Source organism: Clinocottus analis, unplaced genomic scaffold, assembly GCF_023055335.1.
Source record: "Clinocottus analis isolate CAN_PGR_092001 unplaced genomic scaffold, fCliAna1.0.p SCAF_53, whole genome shotgun sequence".
NCBI classification, from domain to species: Eukaryota; Metazoa; Chordata; class Actinopteri; order Perciformes; family Cottidae; genus Clinocottus; species Clinocottus analis.
The window spans coordinates 434238-454237 of NW_027176211.1; the positions used below are offsets into that span (position 1 = coordinate 434238).

Consider the following 20000-nt stretch of genomic DNA (forward strand, 5'->3'; position numbering starts at 1 on the left):
ACTAGAACCTTATAGTGAACACTAGACCCTTATAGTGAACACTAGAATGTTATAGTGAACACTAGACCCTTATAGTGAACACTAGAATGTTATAGTGAACACTAGACCCTTATAGTGAACACTAGACCCTTATAGTGAACACTAGAATGTTATAGTGAACACCAGACCCTTATAGTGAACACTAGAACCTTATAGTGAACACTAGAACCTTATAGTGAACACTAGACCCTTATAGTGAACACTAGAACCTTATAGTGAACACTAGAACCTTATAGTGAACACTAGAACCTTATAGTGGACACTAGAACCTTATAGTGAACACTAGAACCTTATAGTGAACACTAGCCCCTTATAGTGAACACTAGAACCTTATAGTGAACACTAGAATGTTATAGTGAACACTAGACCCTTATAGTGAACACTAGAACCTTATAGTGAACACTAGACCCTTATAGTGAACACTAGAACCTTATAGTGAACACTAGACCCTTATAGTGAACACTAGGCCCTTATAGTGAACACTAGACCCTTATAGTGAACACTAGAATGTTATAGTGAACACTAGAACCTTATAGTGAACACTAGAACCTTATGGTGAACACTAGACCCTTATAGTGAACACTAGAATGTTATAGTGAACACTAGAACCTTATAGTGAACACTAGAACCTTATAGTAGACACTAGAACCTTATAGTGAACACTAGTGGTTGGAACAGAGGGCAGACTGTTGTTGTTGTTGTTGTTGTTGTTGTTGTTGTCTCTGTAAGGCTCTCAAAGGGAGCAGGAAGCAGATGAACGCTGACAGGAAGCAGGACGTGATGCTAATGAGGACGAGCTGCACTGATGTGACAGCAGCTCGGCCTCTTGATCAGCTGATCTCTGGGGAGAACCCACGCTGCTCGGCCTGCTGGGAATCGTAGTACGACACAGCAGAGACCAGAACACTAATTATTATCATCACATCTTCACAGAGGGAGAGGAGGGGAAGGGGGGCATGCAGGGGGGGGGGGGGGGGGGTGAGATCTTCCAGTAAAGGACAACGATCATGTTCCTCATCATCACTATGATCTTCATCTCTCAGAGGTTCAACTGAAGGAAAAGACCAGAGGAGCCTCTACGCTTGTACACAGTACTGGTACTGTGTATACAGTACCAGTACTGTGTACAAGTACCAGGTGTCAGTATACAGTACTGTGTACACAGTAACAGAGGTAGTACAAAGTACCAGTACTTTGTTAGACATATCTTACTCTGTTGAAGCAGTCGATCTCATTCAGTCTCTGTTGAATCCGTTTGACCAGCTGATCAGCAGGATGCTCCTGAACACACACACACACACACACACACACACACACACACACACACACACACACACACACACACACACACACACACACATTGAACATATGTGTCTCAAAATGTGGGAGGCTGAAGAATAAAAATTGGTTTGGCAAGAACAGAACGTCTGTGTTTCAGGTATTTACATCACCTGCTCTGTGTGTGTGTGTGTGTGTGTGTGTACCTGTGTGCTGCGCTCTGATTGGTTCAGCAGGACCTTTGTGGTCACATGGACGGCTCTCAGCTCAGCACTCAACTTTGTGGCCTGAAGGACGACAAGAAGCACCACAGAAGAAGTGATGACATCATTATTATAACAGTGTGTTATGATCAGCTGACTCACTCACCACTGTGTGTTTACCAACAGCTGGAGGACCGAGGACCAGAACCCTGGGGACTGCAGACAGACAGGCAGACAGACAGATGACAGACAGACAGACAGGTTAAGAGTCTTGTTAAACTACAGAATAACTCTTCTTCATGAAAGCTGAGGACAGAAGGAGGAGGAGTCACAGCTCCCTCTACTGGCTGCAGGTCACATGACTCCTCCCTCTACTGGCTGCAGGTCACATGACTCCTCCCTCTACTGGCTGCAGGTCACATGACTCCTCCCTCTACTGGCTGCAGGTCACATGACTCCTCCCTCTACTGGCTGCAGGTCACATGACTCCTCCCTCTACTGGCTGCAGGTCACATGACTCCTCCCTCTACTGGCTGCAGGTCACATGACTCCTCCCTCTACTGGCTGCAGGTCACATGACTCACCGTCCAAACTGGTCCTCTGCAGCAGACGGATCAGGTGACCAATCGGATCCTCAGGCTGGTCCACCAGGAGGCTGGACAGCATGGTCTGTGACACACACACACACACACACACACACACACACACACACACACACACAGGCCGTGTCTACTACCGAACACTTTACGAAGTACACTGTATTACAGTGTACTACAACACAGTGCACTATAGTACACTGTAATACAGTGTACTATAGTGCACTGTGTTATAGTACACTGTATTACAGTGTACTATAACACAGTGTACTATAACACAGTGTACACTGTAATACAGTGTACTATAGTGCACTGTATTACAGTGTACTATAACACAGAGCACTATAATACAGTGTACTATAGTGCACTGTATTATAGTGCTCTGTGTTATAGTACACTGTAGTACAGTGTACTATAACACAGAGCACTATAATACACTGTATTATAGTGCTCTGTGTTATAGTACACTGTACTACAGTGTACTATAACACAGATAATACACTGTATTATAGTGCTCTGTGTTATAGTACACTGTACTACAGTGTACTATAACACAGAGCACTATAATACACTGTATTATAGTGCTCTGTGTTATAGTACACTGTACTATAATACAGTGTATTATAGTACACTTTATTTAAAGTGTATTTATTTATTTATTTTATTTTTTTATAATACACTGTATTATAGCACTATAATACAGTGTATTATAGTGCTCTGTGTTATAGTACACTGTACAGTGTACTATAACACAGAGCAGTAACATATGTAGTGTCTCTGATCAGCGCTGTATCAAATGGAACATTTACGTTCACCAGTTGGCGGAAGTGACGGACGCAAATCTGTTCGCGGCACCCGCGAAACTAAAACTGACAAAATGAACGCACTTCTTACCCGAGTAGTGTCCATCGCTTTACACTACTTTTTTTTGACCGTTTGCAGTGCGCCATCCGGGTACTTTCAGTGCACTGAACCCTGCTGGTTTTGTCACTAAGCACTGAAAGTCAGTGCTTAGTGCGCAAGTGCGCGGTAGTAGACATGGCCATAGACTCTGTGGTCCTGCTGCAGGTCTTTCTCACCTGCAGGTCTTTCTCACCTGCAGGTCTTTCTCACCTGCAGGTCTTTCTCACCTGCAGGTCTTTCTCACCCGCAGGTCTTTCTTACCTCCAGATCTTTCTCACCTCCAGGTCTTTCTCACCTCCAGATCTTTCTCACCTGCAGGTCTTTCTCACCTGCAGCAGGTGGGAGACGTGGTGCTCATCTGCATAGCAGGACATGTGAGGAGGGATCCTCAGAGGTTTCACTGTCTCATCCATCAGGAGGAACTGCTTTTCCTGAGGACCATGAACACATCACACCTCTTTCTCTGGATGCCAACATGTGATCGCTGTGCTTCATGTTTTATTACTCTAGTATTTACTTTAGATATTATATACTATGACTATGTATTACTCTAGTATTTACTTCATATATTAATATATTATATGCTAGATCATATAGTGTTATAAACAACATGTGAACACATTTCTATGATTTAAGGCTGATAATATTCACTCTGTTGAAGTTAAGGAGCTTTTATCACGTCGCTGTTGAAGCGTGATCTCTTATTGTGAAGGACAGAACTACCGGGACCGGAACCAGGACCAGAACCAGGACCAGAACCAGAACCAGTTAACAATGAGAGCATTAACAATGAGTCCAGTAAACGACAACATGTTAAGAGCATTGCAGAAAACACAGAAACCTTCTCACCTGATCAACGAGCCGGTTGCTAGGAAGACGTTTGCTTGTTGCTAGGGAATAACGTCATCAGAGTCCGTCACATCCGTTTCCGGTTTTAACAACCGGAAGATATATATATATATATATATATATATATATATATATATATATATATATATATATATATATATATATATATATATATATATATATATATATATATATAATACATTTGATATATAATAAATGTGATATCTGCCATAGTCACGTGACCGTGGCAGATATCACATTTATTATATAAAATATATTATATATGACATATATTATACATATTTATATTGTAATATTCTGATGAGCTTTAACTCTAGTGAGATATTAGAAGTATGGTAGTTAACTATTTTCTATTAACTATTAGTTATATGTTATCATATACAAGTACTATAATATTGCATTTAAATATAACGTTGTAATTATGATCTGCTTCCACATAAACATGTGTGCCACATTTACACATTCACAGTGACACTAATGTTTTAGAATTATTACGACTACTATTTCACCTTGTTCAGGTTTGTTACTTCCAAGGTGTGGAATTTAGCTAACCGCTAGCCATATGGACACATTGAGGTTCAAAATACAGAAACACTGGAGATCAATCAATATGTAATCAATAACCAATAATCAGTCTGACTGCAAAGATTTTACACGTCTTTATGTTCACAGTTTAACATTCAACAGATCTCTGAAGCAACGCAGTGGACTTAGACCCGTCCTGGATCTGTAGTAGACATGTCCCTGTAGACATGTCCCTGTAGTGTAATAGACATGTCCCTGTAGTGTAGTAGACATGTCCCTGTAGTGTAGTAGACATGTCCCTGTAGTGTAGTAGACATGTCCCTGTAGTGTAGTAGACATGTCCCTGTAGTGTAATAGACATGTCCCTGTAGTGTAATAGACATGTCCCTGTAGTGTAATAGACATGTCCCTGTAGTAGACATGTCCCTGTAGTGTAATAGACATGTCCCTGTAGTGTAATAGACATGTCCCTGTAGTAGACATGTCCCTGTAGTGTAGTGGACATGTCCCTGTAGTAGACATGTCCCTGTAGTGTAATAGACATGTCCCTGTAGTGTAGTAGACATGTCCCTGTAGTGTAGTAGACATGTCCCTGTAGTGTAGTAGACATGTCCCTGTAGTGTAATAGACATGTCCCTGTAGTGTAGTAGACATGTCCCTGTAGACATGTCCCTGTAGTAGACATGTCCCTGTAGTGCAATAGACATGTCCCTGTAGTGTAATAGACATGTCCCTGTAGTGTAGTAGACATGTCCCTGTAGTGTAGTAGACATGTCCCTGTAGTAGACATGTCCCTGTAGTGTAGTAGACATGTCCCTGTAGTGTAGTAGACATGTCCCTGTAGTGTAGTAGACATGTCCCTGTAGTGTAGTAGACATGTCCCTGTAGTAGACATGTCCCTGTAGTGTAATAGACATGTCCCTGTAGTGTAATAGACATGTCCCTGTAGTAGACATGTCCCTGTAGTGTAGTGGACATGTCCCTGTAGTAGACATGTCCCTGTAGTGTAATAGACATGTCCCTGTAGTGTAGTAGACATGTCCCTGTAGTGTAGTAGACATGTCCCTGTAGTGTAGTAGACATGTCCCTGTAGTGTAATAGACATGTCCCTGTAGTAGACATGTCCCTGTAATAGACATGTCCCTGTAGTGTAGTGGACATGTCCCTGTAGTAGACATGTCCCTGTAGTGTAATAGACATGTCCCTGTAGTGTAGTAGACATGTCCCTGTAGTGTAGTAGACATGTCCCTGTAGTGTAGTAGACATGTCCCTGTAGTGTAATAGACATGTCCCTGTAGTAGACATGTCCCTGTAGTAGACATGTCCCTGTAGTGTAGTAGACATGTCCCTGTAGTGTAGTAGACATGTCCCTGTAGTGTAGTAGACATGTCCCTGTAGTGTAGTAGACATGTCCCTGTAGTGTAGTAGACATGTCCCTGTAGTAGACATGTCCCTGTAGTGTAATAGACATGTCCCTGTAGTGTAGTAGACATGTCCCTGTAGTGTAGTAGACATGTCCCTGTAGTGTAATAGACATGTCCCTGTAGTGTAGTAGACATGTCCCTGTAGTGTAGTAGACATGTCCCTGTAGTAGACATGTCCCTGTAGTGTAGTAGACATGTCCCTGTAGTGTAGTAGACATGTCCCTGTAGTAGACATGTCCCTGTAGTGTAGTAGACATGTCCCTGTAGTGTAGTAGACATGTCCCTGTAGTAGACATGTCCCTGTAGTAGACATGTCCCTGTAGTAGACATGTCCCTGTAGTGTAGTAGACATGTCCCTGTAGTAGACATGTCCCTGTAATAGACATGTCCCTGTAGTGTAGTAGACATGTCCCTGTAGTGTAGTAGACATGTCCCTGTAGTAGACATGTCCCTGTAATAGACATGTCCCTGTAGTGTAGTAGACATGTCCCTGTAGTGTAGTAGACATGTCCCTGTAGTGTAGTAGACATGTCCCTGTAGTAGACATGTCCCTGTAGTGTAGTAGACATGTCCCTGTAGTAGACATGTCCCTGTAGTGTAGTAGACATGTCCCTGTAGTGGACATGTCCCTGTAGTGTAGTAGACATGTCCCTGTAGTAGACATGTCCCTGTAGTGTAGTAGACATGTCCCTGTAGTGTAGTAGACATGTCCCTGTAGTGTAGTAGACATGTCCCTGTAGTAGACATGTCCCTGTAGTAGACATGTCCCTGTAGTGTAGTAGACATGTCCCTGTAGTGTAGTAGACATGTCCCTGTAGTAGACATGTCCCTGTAGTAGACATGTCCCTGTAGTGTAGTAGACATGTCCCTGTAGTGTAGTAGACATGTCCCTGTAGTGTAGTAGACATGTCCCTGTAGTAGACATGTCCCTGTAGTAGACATGTCCCTGTAGTGTAGTAGACATGTCCCTGTAGTGTAGTAGACATGTCCCTGTAGTAGACATGTCCCTGTAGTAGACATGTCCCTGTAGTGTAGTAGACATGTCCCTGTAGTAGACATGTCCCTGTAGTGTAGTAGACATGTCCCTGTAGTAGACATGTCCCTGTAGTAGACATGTCCCTGTAGTGTAGTAGACATGTCCCTGTAGTGTAGTAGACATGTCCCTGTAGTGTAATAGACATGTCCCTGTAGTGTAGTAGACATGTCCCTGTAATAGACATGTCCCTGTAGTGTAGTAGACATGTCCCTGTAGTAGACATGTCCCTGTAATGTAGTAGACATGTCCCTGTAGACATGTCCCTGTAGTGGACATGTCCCTGTAATAGACATGTCCCTGTAGTGTAGTAGACATGTCCCTGTAGACATGTCCCTGTAGTAGACATGTCCCTGTAATAGACATGTCCCTGTAGTGTAGTAGACATGTCCCTGTAATAGACATGTCCCTGTAATAGACATGTCCCTGTAGTGTAGTAGATATGTCCCTGTAATAGACATGTCCCTGTAGTGTAGTAGACATGTCCCTGTAGTGGACATGTCCCTGTAATAGACATGTCCCTGTAATAGACATGTCCCTGTAGTGTAGTAGACATGTCCCTGTAATAGACATGTCCCTGTAATAGACATGTCCCTGTAATAGACATGTCCCTGTAGTGTAGTAGACATGTCCCTGTAGTAGACATGTCCCTGTAGTGTAGTAGACATGTCCCTGTAGTGGACATGTCCCTGTAGTGTAGTAGACATGTCCCTGTAGTAGACATGTCCCTGTAGTGTAGTGGACATGTCCCTGTAGTAGACATGTCCCTGTAGTGTAGTGGACATGTCCCTGTAGTGTAGTAGACATGTCCCTGTAGTGTAGTAGACATGTCCCTGTAGTAGACATGTCCCTGTAGTAGACATGTCCCTGTAGTGTAGTAGACATGTCCCTGTAGTGTAATAGACATGTCCCTGTAGTGTAGTAGACATGTCCCTGTAGTAGACATGTCCCTGTAGTGTAGTGGACATGTCCCTGTAGACATGTCCCTGTAGTGGACATGTCCCTGTAATAGACATGTCCCTGTAGTAGACATGTCCCTGTAATAGACATGTCCCTGTAGTGTAGTAGACATGTCCCTGTAATAGACATGTCCCTGTAGTGTAGTAGATATGTCCCTGTAATAGACATGTCCCTGTAGTGTAGTAGACATGTCCCTGTAGTAGACATGTCCCTGTAGTGTAGTAGACATGTCCCTGTAGTAGACATGTCCCTGTAGTAGACATGTCCCTGTAGTGTAGTAGACATGTCCCTGTAGTGTAGTAGACATGTCCCTGTAGTGTAATAGACATGTCCCTGTAGTGTAGTAGACATGTCCCTGTAATAGACATGTCCCTGTAGTGTAGTAGACATGTCCCTGTAGTAGACATGTCCCTGTAATGTAGTAGACATGTCCCTGTAGACATGTCCCTGTAGTGGACATGTCCCTGTAATAGACATGTCCCTGTAGTGTAGTAGACATGTCCCTGTAGACATGTCCCTGTAGTAGACATGTCCCTGTAATAGACATGTCCCTGTAGTGTAGTAGACATGTCCCTGTAATAGACATGTCCCTGTAATAGACATGTCCCTGTAGTGTAGTAGATATGTCCCTGTAGTAGACATGTCCCTGTAGTGTAGTAGACATGTCCCTGTAGTGTAGTAGACATGTCCCTGTAGTGGACATGTCCCTGTAATAGACATGTCCCTGTAGTGTAGTAGACATGTCCCTGTAATAGACATGTCCCTGTAGTGTAGTAGATATGTCCCTGTAATAGACATGTCCCTGTAGTGTAGTAGACATGTCCCTGTAGTAGACATGTCCCTGTAGTGTAGTAGACATGTCCCTGTAATAGACATGTCCCTGTAATAGACATGTCCCTGTAGTGTAGTAGACATGTCCCTGTAGTGTAGTAGACATGTCCCTGTAGTGTAGTAGACATGTCCCTGTAGTGTAGTAGACATGTCCCTGTAGTAGACATGTCCCTGTAGTGTAGTAGACATGTCCCTGTAGTAGACATGTCCCTGTAGTGTAGTAGACATGTCCCTGTAGTGTAGTGGACATGTCCCTGTAGTGTAGTAGACATGTCCCTGTAGTAGACATGTCCCTGTAGTGTAGTAGACATGTCCCTGTAGTAGACATGTCCCTGTAGTGTAGTAGACATGTCCCTGTAGTAGACATGTCCCTGTAGTGGACCCAGATCCTGTCCTTGGTCTCTTACAGAGACCGTGTTACAGAACACTGGAGCCTGTATGTAATAACATCAACCTGCTAGGTCAACTAGCAAACATTAGCGCTGCTAGCTGACCAACCTTCTGAATGTAAGCTTAAAGCTAATCTTAGCAACAACGTTGCAGTTCTTAAAGGCTTGTGTTCAAATTAGAGGACGAAGTTCTACTCTACTAATTTCTACTAGTTTAATGATCAATATAAACTTCACACAAAGCTCGTAGCATAGCATGTTAGCAGTTAGCTAACGCTTCTGGATCAGCACAAATTAAAAAGAGCCCTAGTGATCTCTAAATGTCTTATTTTATGATTAACAGATTATGTTCACTTTGTTTTCATAAAGTTTATGATTTTATTATCGAAGGCAACTGAAGGTCCAGAACTAGCTAGTTAGCTTAGCTTTTATCTCCACCTCCATCTGACTCACCCCTCCATATCATCTCTATATCCACTCCATAAAATCTCTAAAATAGCTTCATAACATCTCCATAATATCTATGTAACTCCTCTATACTATCTCTTTAATATCTCTTTAATATCTCCATAACATCTCTCCAGCCCTCAGCACTCGGGCAGCGTCTCGTCGTAGTCCATGATGCTGAGTTGGCGTCTCCTCTGCCGGACGGCGAGCGTCAGGTCAGCAGGAGGTCCAGAGGGGGTCCGGGGCTCGGCCTGAGGACTTCCTGCCAGGAGGATCTCCGCTTCCTGAGCCAGAGGAGGGCTATCTGGCTCTATCTCCTCCTGCTCCTCCTGTTCCTCCTCTTGTTCTTCTTCCTCCTCCTCCTCCTCCTGGCTCTGATTGGTCGGTCTGAACAGCTGCCGTGCGCGCTGCTCCAGGAAGGAGCCGACGGGGGAGGAGGAGCAGGAGAGGAGGAGCAGGGGGGAGGAGGAGAAGGTCTGCGCAGCGCCGTTTATTATGCCAACAGAAGGAGAAGAAAAGGGGTGGGGCTTGTGGCTGCCCTGAGGAGCCGGTAAAGCGACGCTGCCGCCGTTTGGCCTGAAGGCGAGAGAGATGACATCACATGACCTCATCCCATTACCTCATCACTGACGTCATCAACCGTGTCTGACGAGTGGCGACGTCGCTCTGGTTTACCTGAGGTCCAGCTGGATCTGGCTGTACAGGTGAAGCGTCTCCGTCTGCAGCGTCTGGGCGACTCTCCTCAAAGCCTCGCCGCGACTCTCACACGCCGCCAGCTCGCCCCTGACACACAGCAAGCACCCGCATTATGGACGCTCACCTGGGGACAGGTGGACGCTCACCTGGGGACAGGTGGACGCTCACCTGGGGACAGGTGGACGCTCACCTGGGGACAGGTGGACGCTCACCTGGGGATAGGTGGACGCTCACCTGGGGCCAGGTGGACGCTCACCTGGGGCCAGGTGGACGCTCACCTGGGGCCAGGTGGACGCTCACCTGGGGCCAGGTGGACGCTCACCTGGGGCCAGGTGGACGCTCACCTGGGGCCAGGTGGACGCTCACCTGTAGGTGGACGCTCACCTGGGGCCAGGTGGACGCTCACCTGGGGCCAGGTGGACGCTCACCTGTAGGTGGACGCTCACCTGGGGCCAGGTGGACGCTCACCTGTAGGTGGACGCTCCCTGTTTACATCTTGGTAGATCAGTAGTGTCACTACTTTTCCACTGACTACAGATCTGCTGCAGCAGCCTGACCTGCTCTGGGCCTTGGTGTCCTCCAGCAGCTTCTTCTGGTCCAGGACCAGCTGGTCTCTGAGGGCCAGCTGCGTCTCCAGCTCTGCCATCCTGTGATTGGCCGCTTCCAGCTTCTGTCTCTGCTGGACGTCGCTGTCCTTCAGCCGCTGGAACTCCTTACCCACGCTGCACTGCAGCATGGCCGCCTCCTGACCGACACACACTTTAGTCCCTGAAGTCCTCGTGCTAATTTTGTGTGTGTCTGTGTGAATATGTGTGTGTGTATGTATATGTAAATGTGTGTGTCTGTGTGTATATGTGTGTGTATGTATATGTAAATGTGTGTGTCTGTGTGTATATGTGTGTGTATGTATATGTAAATGTGTGTGTCTGTGTGTATATGTATATGTAAATGTGTGTGTCTGTGTGTATATGTATGTCAGTGTCCTCACCGTGTTTGTGTGTGTCCTCACCGTGTGTGTGTGTGTCCTCACCGTGTGTGTGTGTCCTCACCGTGTGTGTGTGTCCTCACCGTGTGTGTGTGTCCTCACCGTGTGTGTGTGTGTCCTCACCATGTGTGTGTGTCCTCACCATGTGTGTGTCCTCACCGTGTGTGTGTGTCCTCACCGTGTGTGTGTGTCCGCACCGTGTGTGTGTGTGTCCTCACCGTGTGTGTGTGTGTCCTCACCATGTGTGTGTGTGTCCTCACCATGTGTGTGTCCTCACCGTGTGTGTGTGTCCTCACCGTGTGTGTGTGTGTGTCCTCACCATGTGTGTGTCCTCACCGTGTGTGTGTGTCCGCACCGTGTGTGTGTGTGTCCTCACCGTGTGTGTGTGTGTCCTCACCATGTGTGTGTCCTCACCGTGTGTGTGTGTCCGCACCGTGTGTGTGTGTGTCCTCACCGTGTGTGTGTGTGTCCTCACCATGTGTGTGTGTGTGTCCTCACCGTGTGTGTGTGTGTCCTCACCATGTGTGTGTGTCCTCACCATGTGTGTGTCCTCACCGTGTGTGTGTGTCCTCACCGTGTGTGTGTGTGTCCTCACCATGTGTGTGTCCTCACCGTGTGTGTGTGTCCGCACCGTGTGTGTGTGTGTCCTCACCGTGTGTGTGTGTGTCCTCACCGTGTGTGTGTGTGTCCTCACCGTGTGTGTGTGTGTCCTCACCATGTGTGTGTGTCCTCACCGTGTGTGTGTGTGTCCTCACCGTGTGTGTGTGTGTCCTCACCATGTGTGTGTGTGTGTCCTCACCGTGTGTGTGTGTGTCCTCACCGTGTGTGTGTGTGTCCTCACCATGTGTGTGTGTGTGTCCTCACCGTGTGTGTGTGTGTCCTCACCGTGTGTGTGTGTGTCCTCACCGTGTGTGTGTGTGTCCTCACCATGTGTGTGTGTGTCCTCACCATGTGTGTGTGTGTGTCCTCACCATGTGTGTGTGTCTCTCTCCTGCCTCCTGCTGGTCTCTCAGAGCTATGTTAGTTTCTCTCAGCAGGACGAGCTGCTGGTTCAACAGGAAGATCTGCTGCTGCAGCTGCTCACTGCTGCACAGCTGCACACACACAGACACACACAGACACACAGGGTTACACACAGTAACACACAGGTACACCAGTGGTGGGCGTCAGCGCCTCTAAGCCTTCTCTGCTGGCCTAGACACAATCAGCGGACGCGGACGTTGTGATGATGTCATGGACTTCAACTAGTTGACTACAGTTCAACTTGTTGGACTACAGAAACACCATGACTTCCTGTTGGACGACAGAAACACCATGACTTCCTGTTGGACTACAGAAACACCATGACTTCCTGTTGGACTACAGAAACACCATGACTTCCTGTTGGACGACAGAAACACCATGACTTCCTGTTGGACGACAGAAACACCATGACTTCCTGTTGGACTACAGAAACACCATGACTTCCTGTTGGACTACAGAAACACCATGACTTCCTGTTGGACGACAGAAACACCATGACTTCCTGTTGGACTACAGAAACACCATGACTTCCTGTTGGACGACAGAAACACCATGACTTCCTGTTGGACTACAGAAACACCATGACTTCCTGTTGGACTACAGAAACACCATGACTTCCTGTTGGACTACAGAAACACCATGACTTCCTGTTGGACTACAGAAACACCATGACTTCCTGTTGGACTACAGAAACACCATGACTTCCTGTTGGACTACAGAAACACCATGACTTCCTGTTGGACTACAGAAACACCATGACTTCCTGTTGGACTACAGAAACACCATGACTTCCTGTTGGACTACAGAAACACCATGACTTCCTGTTGGACGACAGAAACACCATGACTTCCTGTTGGACGACAGAAACACCATGACTTCCTGTTGGACGACAGAAACACCATGACTTCCTGTTGGACGACAGAAACACCATGACTTCCTGTTGGACTACAGAAACACCATGACTTCCTGTTGGACTACAGAAACACCATGACTTCCTGTTGGACGACAGAAACACTCTCTGGAGCAGCTCTCCTCACCTTGAGTGACAGCTGGGTCAGCTGGTGTTCTGCATTGTAAGCCTTGTTATTGGCTTTCTGAAGCTCCGCCTCCAGGTCCTTTAACCGGCTCTGACACTCCTGAAGCTCGCTCTGCAACAGCCAATCACAGCACAAGATAAACATGACTCTTCATGCTGACCATGTGTGTACAGGCGTGTACTGTGTGTATTAGTACCTGGAGTCTCTGCTTGTCTCTCTGCTCTTCCTGTTGTCGCAGCAGCAGCTGTTGGTTGTGCGTGTGCAGCTGGGTGGTGTGTGTGTGTGTGTCGTGCTGCAGTTGTGTGTGTCGTCTCTGTTCTTCCTGCAGACTCGACTTCAGAGAGAGAATCTCTTCGTCCTGAACGCCCAGCTGACCTTTCTGGAAGAAACCATGGAGATGTGTGTCTGTGTGCACAGCATTGTGTTACCATGAGACTACAGCATTGTGTTACCATGAGACTACAGCATTGTGTGTCTGTGTGCACATCATTGTGTTACCATGAGACTACAGCATTGTGTGTCTGTGTGCACATCATTGTGTTACCATGAGACTACAGCATTGTGTGTCTGTGTGCACATCATTGTGTTACCATGAGACTACAGCATTGTGTGTCTGTGTGCACATCATTGTGTTACCATGAGACTACAGCATTGTGTGTCTGTGTGCACATCATTGTGTTACCATGAGACTACAGCATTGTGTGTCTGTGTGCACATCATTGTGTTACCATGAGACTACAGCATTGTGTGTCTGTGTGCACATCATTGTGTTACCATGAGACTACAGCATTGTGTGTCTGTGTGCACATCATTGTGTTACCATGAGACTACAGCATTGTGTGTCTGTGTGCACATCATTGTGTTACCATGGCCTCGGCGTGCTCCTCCAGCGTCGTGCCGTTGATGACTCTGCGCAGCAGACGGCGGTTCCTGACGGCGTGTTGCTGGCGTTTGAAACGTTCGTACTGCAGCTGGCTGTGGACCAATAACAGCTGACTCCTCAGAGACTGAAGCTCCTCCCCCTGGGCGGGGCCTGATATTCACACAACACTCCTGTTACACATGTTGGGATCAATTATCTGCATTCTGCTCATGTTAATGAGAATTATGTTAATGAGGATAATCACGTTAATGAGGGTGATTATGTTAACGAGGATAGTTATGTTAATGCTTATGTTAATGAGTTATGTTAATGAGGTAATATGAGGTTGAATATGTTAATGAGGAGAATGAATGAATGAATTGAGTGTCATCACTGTTAGTTTCTGGTACCTTTGGTTTTCATGCTTTGCTGTTTACCTCCAAAATGACTCTGATCCACTGACAACCTACACACACACACACACACACACACACACACACGCACACACACACACACACACACACACACACACACGTGAGAACAGTTCAACTGGACTCAGACTCAGCTGGACTCGTGGTCAGACTCTCACCTTCTGCTCAGGTGTTCATGGGCGTCGTGTCCGTGAACAATCAGCTGATCCAAAACCTCCAGAGGAGAGATGGAGGTCTGCTCCTCCCCTTCTACTGCTGCTCCTGCTGCTCCTCCTCTCTGCAGCGCCTCCTACAGGGCACAGCACATTCATCAATAGAAGGAAATGGAGCTAGTTTTCATGATGAACTGTTGGTCGGTGGTTTACCTGAGTCATCCTCCCGATGAGGAGTGTGGCGGCTCGCGGCAGAGCGAGCTCAAACAGCAGCTCGTACGGAGGGGCGGGGCTCTGAGCGGAGAGGGCGGGGCTCTGCACAGAGAGGGCGGAGCCTCCCTCCTCTGATGTCTGGGTGGTGGAGGAGCGGTGAGGGGGGGTGAACCAGGAAGGGGAGGGCTCCTCCCGCCGGGGGGTGGAGGTGAGGAGAGCCGGGTGGGAGGAAGAGGAGGAGGCGGAAGGCTGCTGGGGGCGCACGTCTGCAGAGGAACATGAAGAAGAGGAGGACCAGGAGATGTGTCTGAAAGCTCCAGCTGTCTGTGTGAAGAAGTGATCAATAACGTGCTCAGCGCACCTTCTCTGGCGTTATTGATGACATCACTCGGGCCTCCGCCCTCCAGCTCTGTGATTGGCTGAATGGACGACCCCTCTAGGTGTGTGGCCGCTTCACAATAAAAGCCTTCCGGTGAGGCTCTCACCTGGCCCTTGTGACTGCCATCTTGGTTTTCTTCAGTCAGCGCTTGTACGGTGGCTGATGAGGGACATTTCACACCTGGACACACATCAGTGTTACCTGTCTCACAGTGTCTCATTGTCTTCATTGTCTCTCACAGTCTTCAGTGTCTCACCTGAGATGGAGGCGGTCCTGCTCAGTGGGGGGGCGGAGCCTGTGGCAGCAGGTTCAGGAGGGGGCGTCGACAAACCACATTGTGAGGAGGGACTCCACGTGACATCATCAGCCTGAACACATACATGTAGTGAGGGAGGAAGGAAGGGAAAAAGGAAGGAATGAAGGTAATGAAGGAAGGGAGGAAGGAGGAGGAGCTTCACCTGTATGAAGGAGCTGTTGAGAGTCAGACGTTCAGACAGCAGCTGAGGACAAACTGAACTTCCTGTCAATCACAACGATCAATAATTAATATATTGAAATCCTTCGACAGCGCATTACTTATCCAGCAGCTAACTCAATGTTCACGCCCACTTTAGAGGAATAACAATGTTCACGCCCACTTTAGAGGAATAACAATGTTCACGCCCACTTTAGAGGAATAACAATGTTCACGCCCACTTTAGAGCTGCAGGTGTGTGTGGTACCTGAGCTGCTGACGCTCTCTGTGTTTAGAGGACTACAGGTGAGGTGCAGGTGCGGCTCTCTGATGGAGGAGTACATGTCCTCCTCACAGGACGACTCCAGAGGATCCAGAGACACTCTGGAGCACTCGATCACGATGTCATGGACCTCGTGACACCTCCACCTGAGACACAAGTTTAAAACTACATGAAGGGAGTTCAGGTTCACCTGGTACCTGTGACCTCACCTGGTACCTGAACCTCACCTGGTACCTGTGAACTTACCTGGTACCTGTGACCTCACCTGGTACCTGTGACCTCACCTGGTACCTGTGACCTCACCTGGTACCTGTGAACTTACCTGGATGGGTCCAGTTCATAGTCCTGAGTCCCTGTGACCAACTCTGGGTGAACCCTGACATGTTCCAACATCGGCTGAGAAACAGACAGGTAGAGACAGACAGGCAGAGAGAGAGACAGACAGGCAGAGAGAGACAGACAGGCAGAGAGAGAGACAGGTAGAGAGACAGACAGGAGCAGAGTGTTAAACATCGGTCATCTCAATCATCACAGAAGTGACAGCCGGGGGCGGAGCCTCCAAGTGAGTTCAGGTAACTTCTTCCACTCAGTTGAGGCCAACTCCCAGGGTGCATTTCACTACAAAGCTGCCAATCACAGAGCTTCATGTGAAGAGCGATGAGAAGAGGCTCATGGGTAATGTAGTACTGAGAGAACATGAACATGTTACCTGAGAACCAGCAGCTGCTGCTGGCTGCAGATGTAATGTGAACTGGAAACCAGTACAGCAGCTGTTACCATGCCACATGCAAACTGGTCTACGACTGACTCCACCACACAGTCCCCTCATGAACATACTCGCCCCCTTGTCTCCTCCCTCCCTTCCCTCCCCCCCACCTTGACAACGTCCTGGAAGGCGGCCATGTTCTCCTTCATGCTGTAGTGCAGCCTCAGGTAGGACAGGAAGCTGCAGGGGAACATCCCGTACAGCCGGTGGAACAGAGAGTAGGCGGCGGCGTGCAGGTGGACCATGTGGAGCACGGGCACGTGACCTGAGGGACGACAGCCAATCAGAGCACAGCACCTGGACACACATGACCTCAGAGCGGCAGCATTTAAAGAGACAGTACGATACATTATGAGGTTTCATTAAAATGTTTGTGTGCGTGTCTGTGTCTCTGTCTGTGTGTGTGTGTGTGTCTGTGTGTGTCTCTGTCTGTGTGTGTGTGTGTCTGTGTGTGTGTGTGTCTCTGTCTGTGTGTGTGTGTGTCTGTGTGTGTGTGTGTCTGTGTGTGTGTGTGTCTCTGTCTGTGTGTGTGTGTGTGTGTGTGTGTGTGTGTGTGTGTGTGTGTGTGTCACCAGGGTTCTTGTAGCTCCAGGAAACGAGGCGTCCGAACACATCAAAGAAGTCGTAGATGTGTTGCTTGCCGGCCTGAGGTATCATGGGTAATATGGTGATGAGGACCAGGACCCCGCTGATCAGGACCACCACGTCCGTCTCCGTCTGAGGACACACAGTATTCAGTGTTGTACTAGTACCAGCAGCAGTACTACCAGTACCAGCAGCAGTACTTCTAGTACCAGCAGCAGTACTACTAGTACCAGCAGCAGTACTTCTAGTACCAGCAGTAGTACTAGCAGTAGTACCCGCAGTAGTACTACTAGTACCAGCAGTAGTACTAGCAGTAGTACCAGCAGTCGTAACAGCAGTAGTACCTCTAGCACCAGCAGTACTACTAGTACCAGCAGTAGTACTGGTACCAGCAGTAGTGCCAGCAGTAGTACCAGCAGTAGTACCAGCCCAGCAGTAGTACTGGTACCATCATTAGTACCAGCAATAGTACTAGTACCAGCAGTAGTACTAGCAGTAGTACCAGCATTACTAGCAGCAGTATTACTAGTACTAGCAGTAGTACCAGCAGTAGTGCTAGTACCAGCAGTAGTACCAGCAGTAGTGCTAGTACCAGCACTAGTACCAGCAGGAGGACTCATACGAGCAGTAGTACCAGCAGCAGTACCAGCAGTAGTACTAGTACCAGCAGTAGTTCTAGTACGAGCAGCAGTACCAGCATGAGGACTCGTACCAGCAGCAGTACCAGCAGTAGTACTAGCAGCAGTACCAGCAGTAGTTCTAGTGCCAGCAGCAGTACTAGTACCCGCAGTAGTGCTAGGACCAGCAGCAGTACCAGCAGTAGTACTAGCAGCAGTACCAGAAGTAGTTCTAGTACGAGCAGCAGTACCAGCATGAGGACTCGTACCAGCAGCAGTACCAGCAGTAGTACTAGTACTAGCAGTAGTACCAGCAGCAGTACCAGCAGTAGTTCTAGTGCCAGCAGCAGTACCAGCAGTAGTACTAGGACCAGCAGCAGTACCATTAGTAGTATTAGGACCAGCAGCAGTACGGGCAGCAGTAACAGCAGTAGCACTAGGACCAGCAGCCATACCAGCAGTAGTACTAGGACCAGCAGCAGTACCAGCAGTGGTACTAGCAGCAGTACCAGAAGTAGTTCTAGTACGAGCAGCAGTACCAGCAGTAGTACCAGCAGCAGTACCAGCAGTAGTTCTAGTGCCAGCAGCAGTACCAGCAGTAGTACTAGTACCAGCAGCAGTACCAGCAGTAGTACTAGGACCAGCAGCAGTACCAGCAGCAGTACCAGGACTCGTACCTTGAGGCAGCGCAGCAGCGACAGCAGCAGAGCCGAGCCTCTGATGTGATGGACCCAGGGTGGCTGGTTCCGGACCAGGTGACCCAGTAGGGTCAGACCGGCCAGTCTGGATCCGGGTCTGTTCAGAGCCTCGTTCAGCTTCTCCAGCAGCGGCTGTCACAAGAAGGACAGGAGCGTCAACAACAACAACAACAACAACAATGATCGGTATCTAATCACAACAACAACAAACTCAGAAGTCAGCTGACCTTGTGATGAGGCTCTCTGATGGAGGAGAGGAGGAGCACCACCTGAGACGAGGACGAGTCCAGGTAGTGCTCCACCAGGGAGCCCAGGACAGCACCCCCTCTGTCTGAGGGGACAGGCACAGGTAGACATAGGTAGAGACAGGTAGACACAGGTAGAGACAGGTAGACAGAGGTAGACACGGGTAGACACGGGTAGGCACAGGTAGACACGGGTAGAGACGGGTAGACACAGGTAGACACGGGTAGACACTTGTAGACACAGGTAAACACAGGTAGAGACGGGTAGGCACAGGTAGACACGGGTAGAGACAGGTAGACACAGGTAGACACAGGTAGACACGGGTAGGCACAGGTAGACACGGGTAGAGACGGGTAGACACAGGTAGACATAGGTAGACACGGGTAGACACTTGTAGACACAGGTAGACACACGTGGAGACAGGTAGACACGGGTAGAGACGTGTAGAGATGGGTAGACTCACCTGTGCTCAGGTGCTGATTGACAGCTGCTCTAACTTGCTCCCCCTCCTGCAGCTCTGGACTGTCCAATGAGAGCAGGAGCTCACTGATACTCACCTGCACACTGGACATCATGGACACCTGGAGACACACTCCCCTGTAATCGTGTGATACAGGTGAGGACATAAGTTTAATCATGTATACATGTGAGGACACACCTTTAATCCTGTATACAGGTGAGGACACAAGTTTAATCATGTATACAGGTGAGGACACAAGTTTAATCATGTATACAGGTGAGGACACACCTTTAATCATGTATACAGGTGAGGACACACCTTTAATCGTGTGATACAGGTGAGGACACAAGTTTAATCATGTATACAGGTGAGGACACACCTTTAATCGTGTGATACAGGTGAGGACACAAGTTTAATCATGTATACAGGTGAGGACACACCTTTAATCATGTATACAGGTGGGGACACACCTTTAATCATGTATACAGGTGAGGACACACCTTTAATCATGTATACAGGTGAGGACACACCTTACCAATGGTTCTATTCTGAGCAGGAATGTTTATATTATTTCAATATGAATCACAGTACTTTACTACTTGTGTACTTTGACTG

The 20000-nt window shown here is 47.8% G+C and overlaps 2 protein-coding genes across 6 annotated transcripts in view; both read right to left on the reverse strand.

Annotated features, from left to right (window-relative positions):
• ak8 (adenylate kinase 8) overlaps positions 1 to 3908 on the reverse strand; it is a 10712-nt gene extending 6804 nt beyond the window's left edge. Inside the window, exons 1-6 of one of the 3 annotated variants that reach the window (XM_068601734.1) lie at positions 3869 to 3908; positions 3349 to 3450; positions 2105 to 2189; positions 1687 to 1736; positions 1524 to 1604; positions 1252 to 1320 (exon numbers count right to left, since the gene is read on the reverse strand). In XM_068601734.1, the coding sequence (XP_068457835.1) occupies positions 1252 to 1320; positions 1524 to 1604; positions 1687 to 1736; positions 2105 to 2189; positions 3349 to 3432 (369 nt within the window). In that variant the 5' untranslated portion in view covers positions 3433 to 3450; positions 3869 to 3908. The other 2 variants (XM_068601735.1, XM_068601733.1) reach the window with 2 other exon arrangements.
• Positions 3909 to 9023: 5115 nt separating this feature from the next.
• Positions 9024 to 20000, reverse strand: part of tsc1a (TSC complex subunit 1a) — an 11701-nt gene continuing 724 nt past the window's right edge. Inside the window, exons 2-21 of one of the 3 annotated variants that reach the window (XM_068601746.1) lie at positions 19389 to 19522; positions 18907 to 19010; positions 18659 to 18811; positions 17352 to 17496; positions 16890 to 17044; positions 16336 to 16409; positions 15999 to 16159; positions 15735 to 15796; positions 15533 to 15644; positions 15259 to 15456; positions 14898 to 15163; positions 14691 to 14821; positions 14539 to 14567; positions 14106 to 14272; positions 13436 to 13618; positions 13240 to 13350; positions 12151 to 12273; positions 10752 to 10939; positions 10174 to 10281; positions 9024 to 10074 (exon numbers count right to left, since the gene is read on the reverse strand). In XM_068601746.1, coding sequence (XP_068457847.1) covers positions 9639 to 10074; positions 10174 to 10281; positions 10752 to 10939; positions 12151 to 12273; positions 13240 to 13350; positions 13436 to 13618; positions 14106 to 14272; positions 14539 to 14567; positions 14691 to 14821; positions 14898 to 15163; positions 15259 to 15456; positions 15533 to 15644; positions 15735 to 15796; positions 15999 to 16159; positions 16336 to 16409; positions 16890 to 17044; positions 17352 to 17496; positions 18659 to 18811; positions 18907 to 19010; positions 19389 to 19500 — 3018 coding nt within the window. In that variant the 5' untranslated portion in view covers positions 19501 to 19522 and the 3' untranslated portion in view covers positions 9024 to 9638. Of the gene's footprint in view, positions 10075 to 10173; positions 10282 to 10751; positions 10940 to 12150; positions 12274 to 13239; positions 13351 to 13435; positions 13619 to 14105; positions 14273 to 14511; positions 14568 to 14690; positions 14822 to 14897; positions 15164 to 15258; positions 15457 to 15532; positions 15645 to 15734; positions 15797 to 15998; positions 16160 to 16335; positions 16410 to 16889; positions 17045 to 17351; positions 17497 to 18658; positions 18812 to 18906; positions 19011 to 19388; positions 19523 to 20000 lie in introns of all 3 variants that reach the window. The other 2 variants (XM_068601745.1, XM_068601744.1) reach the window with 2 other exon arrangements.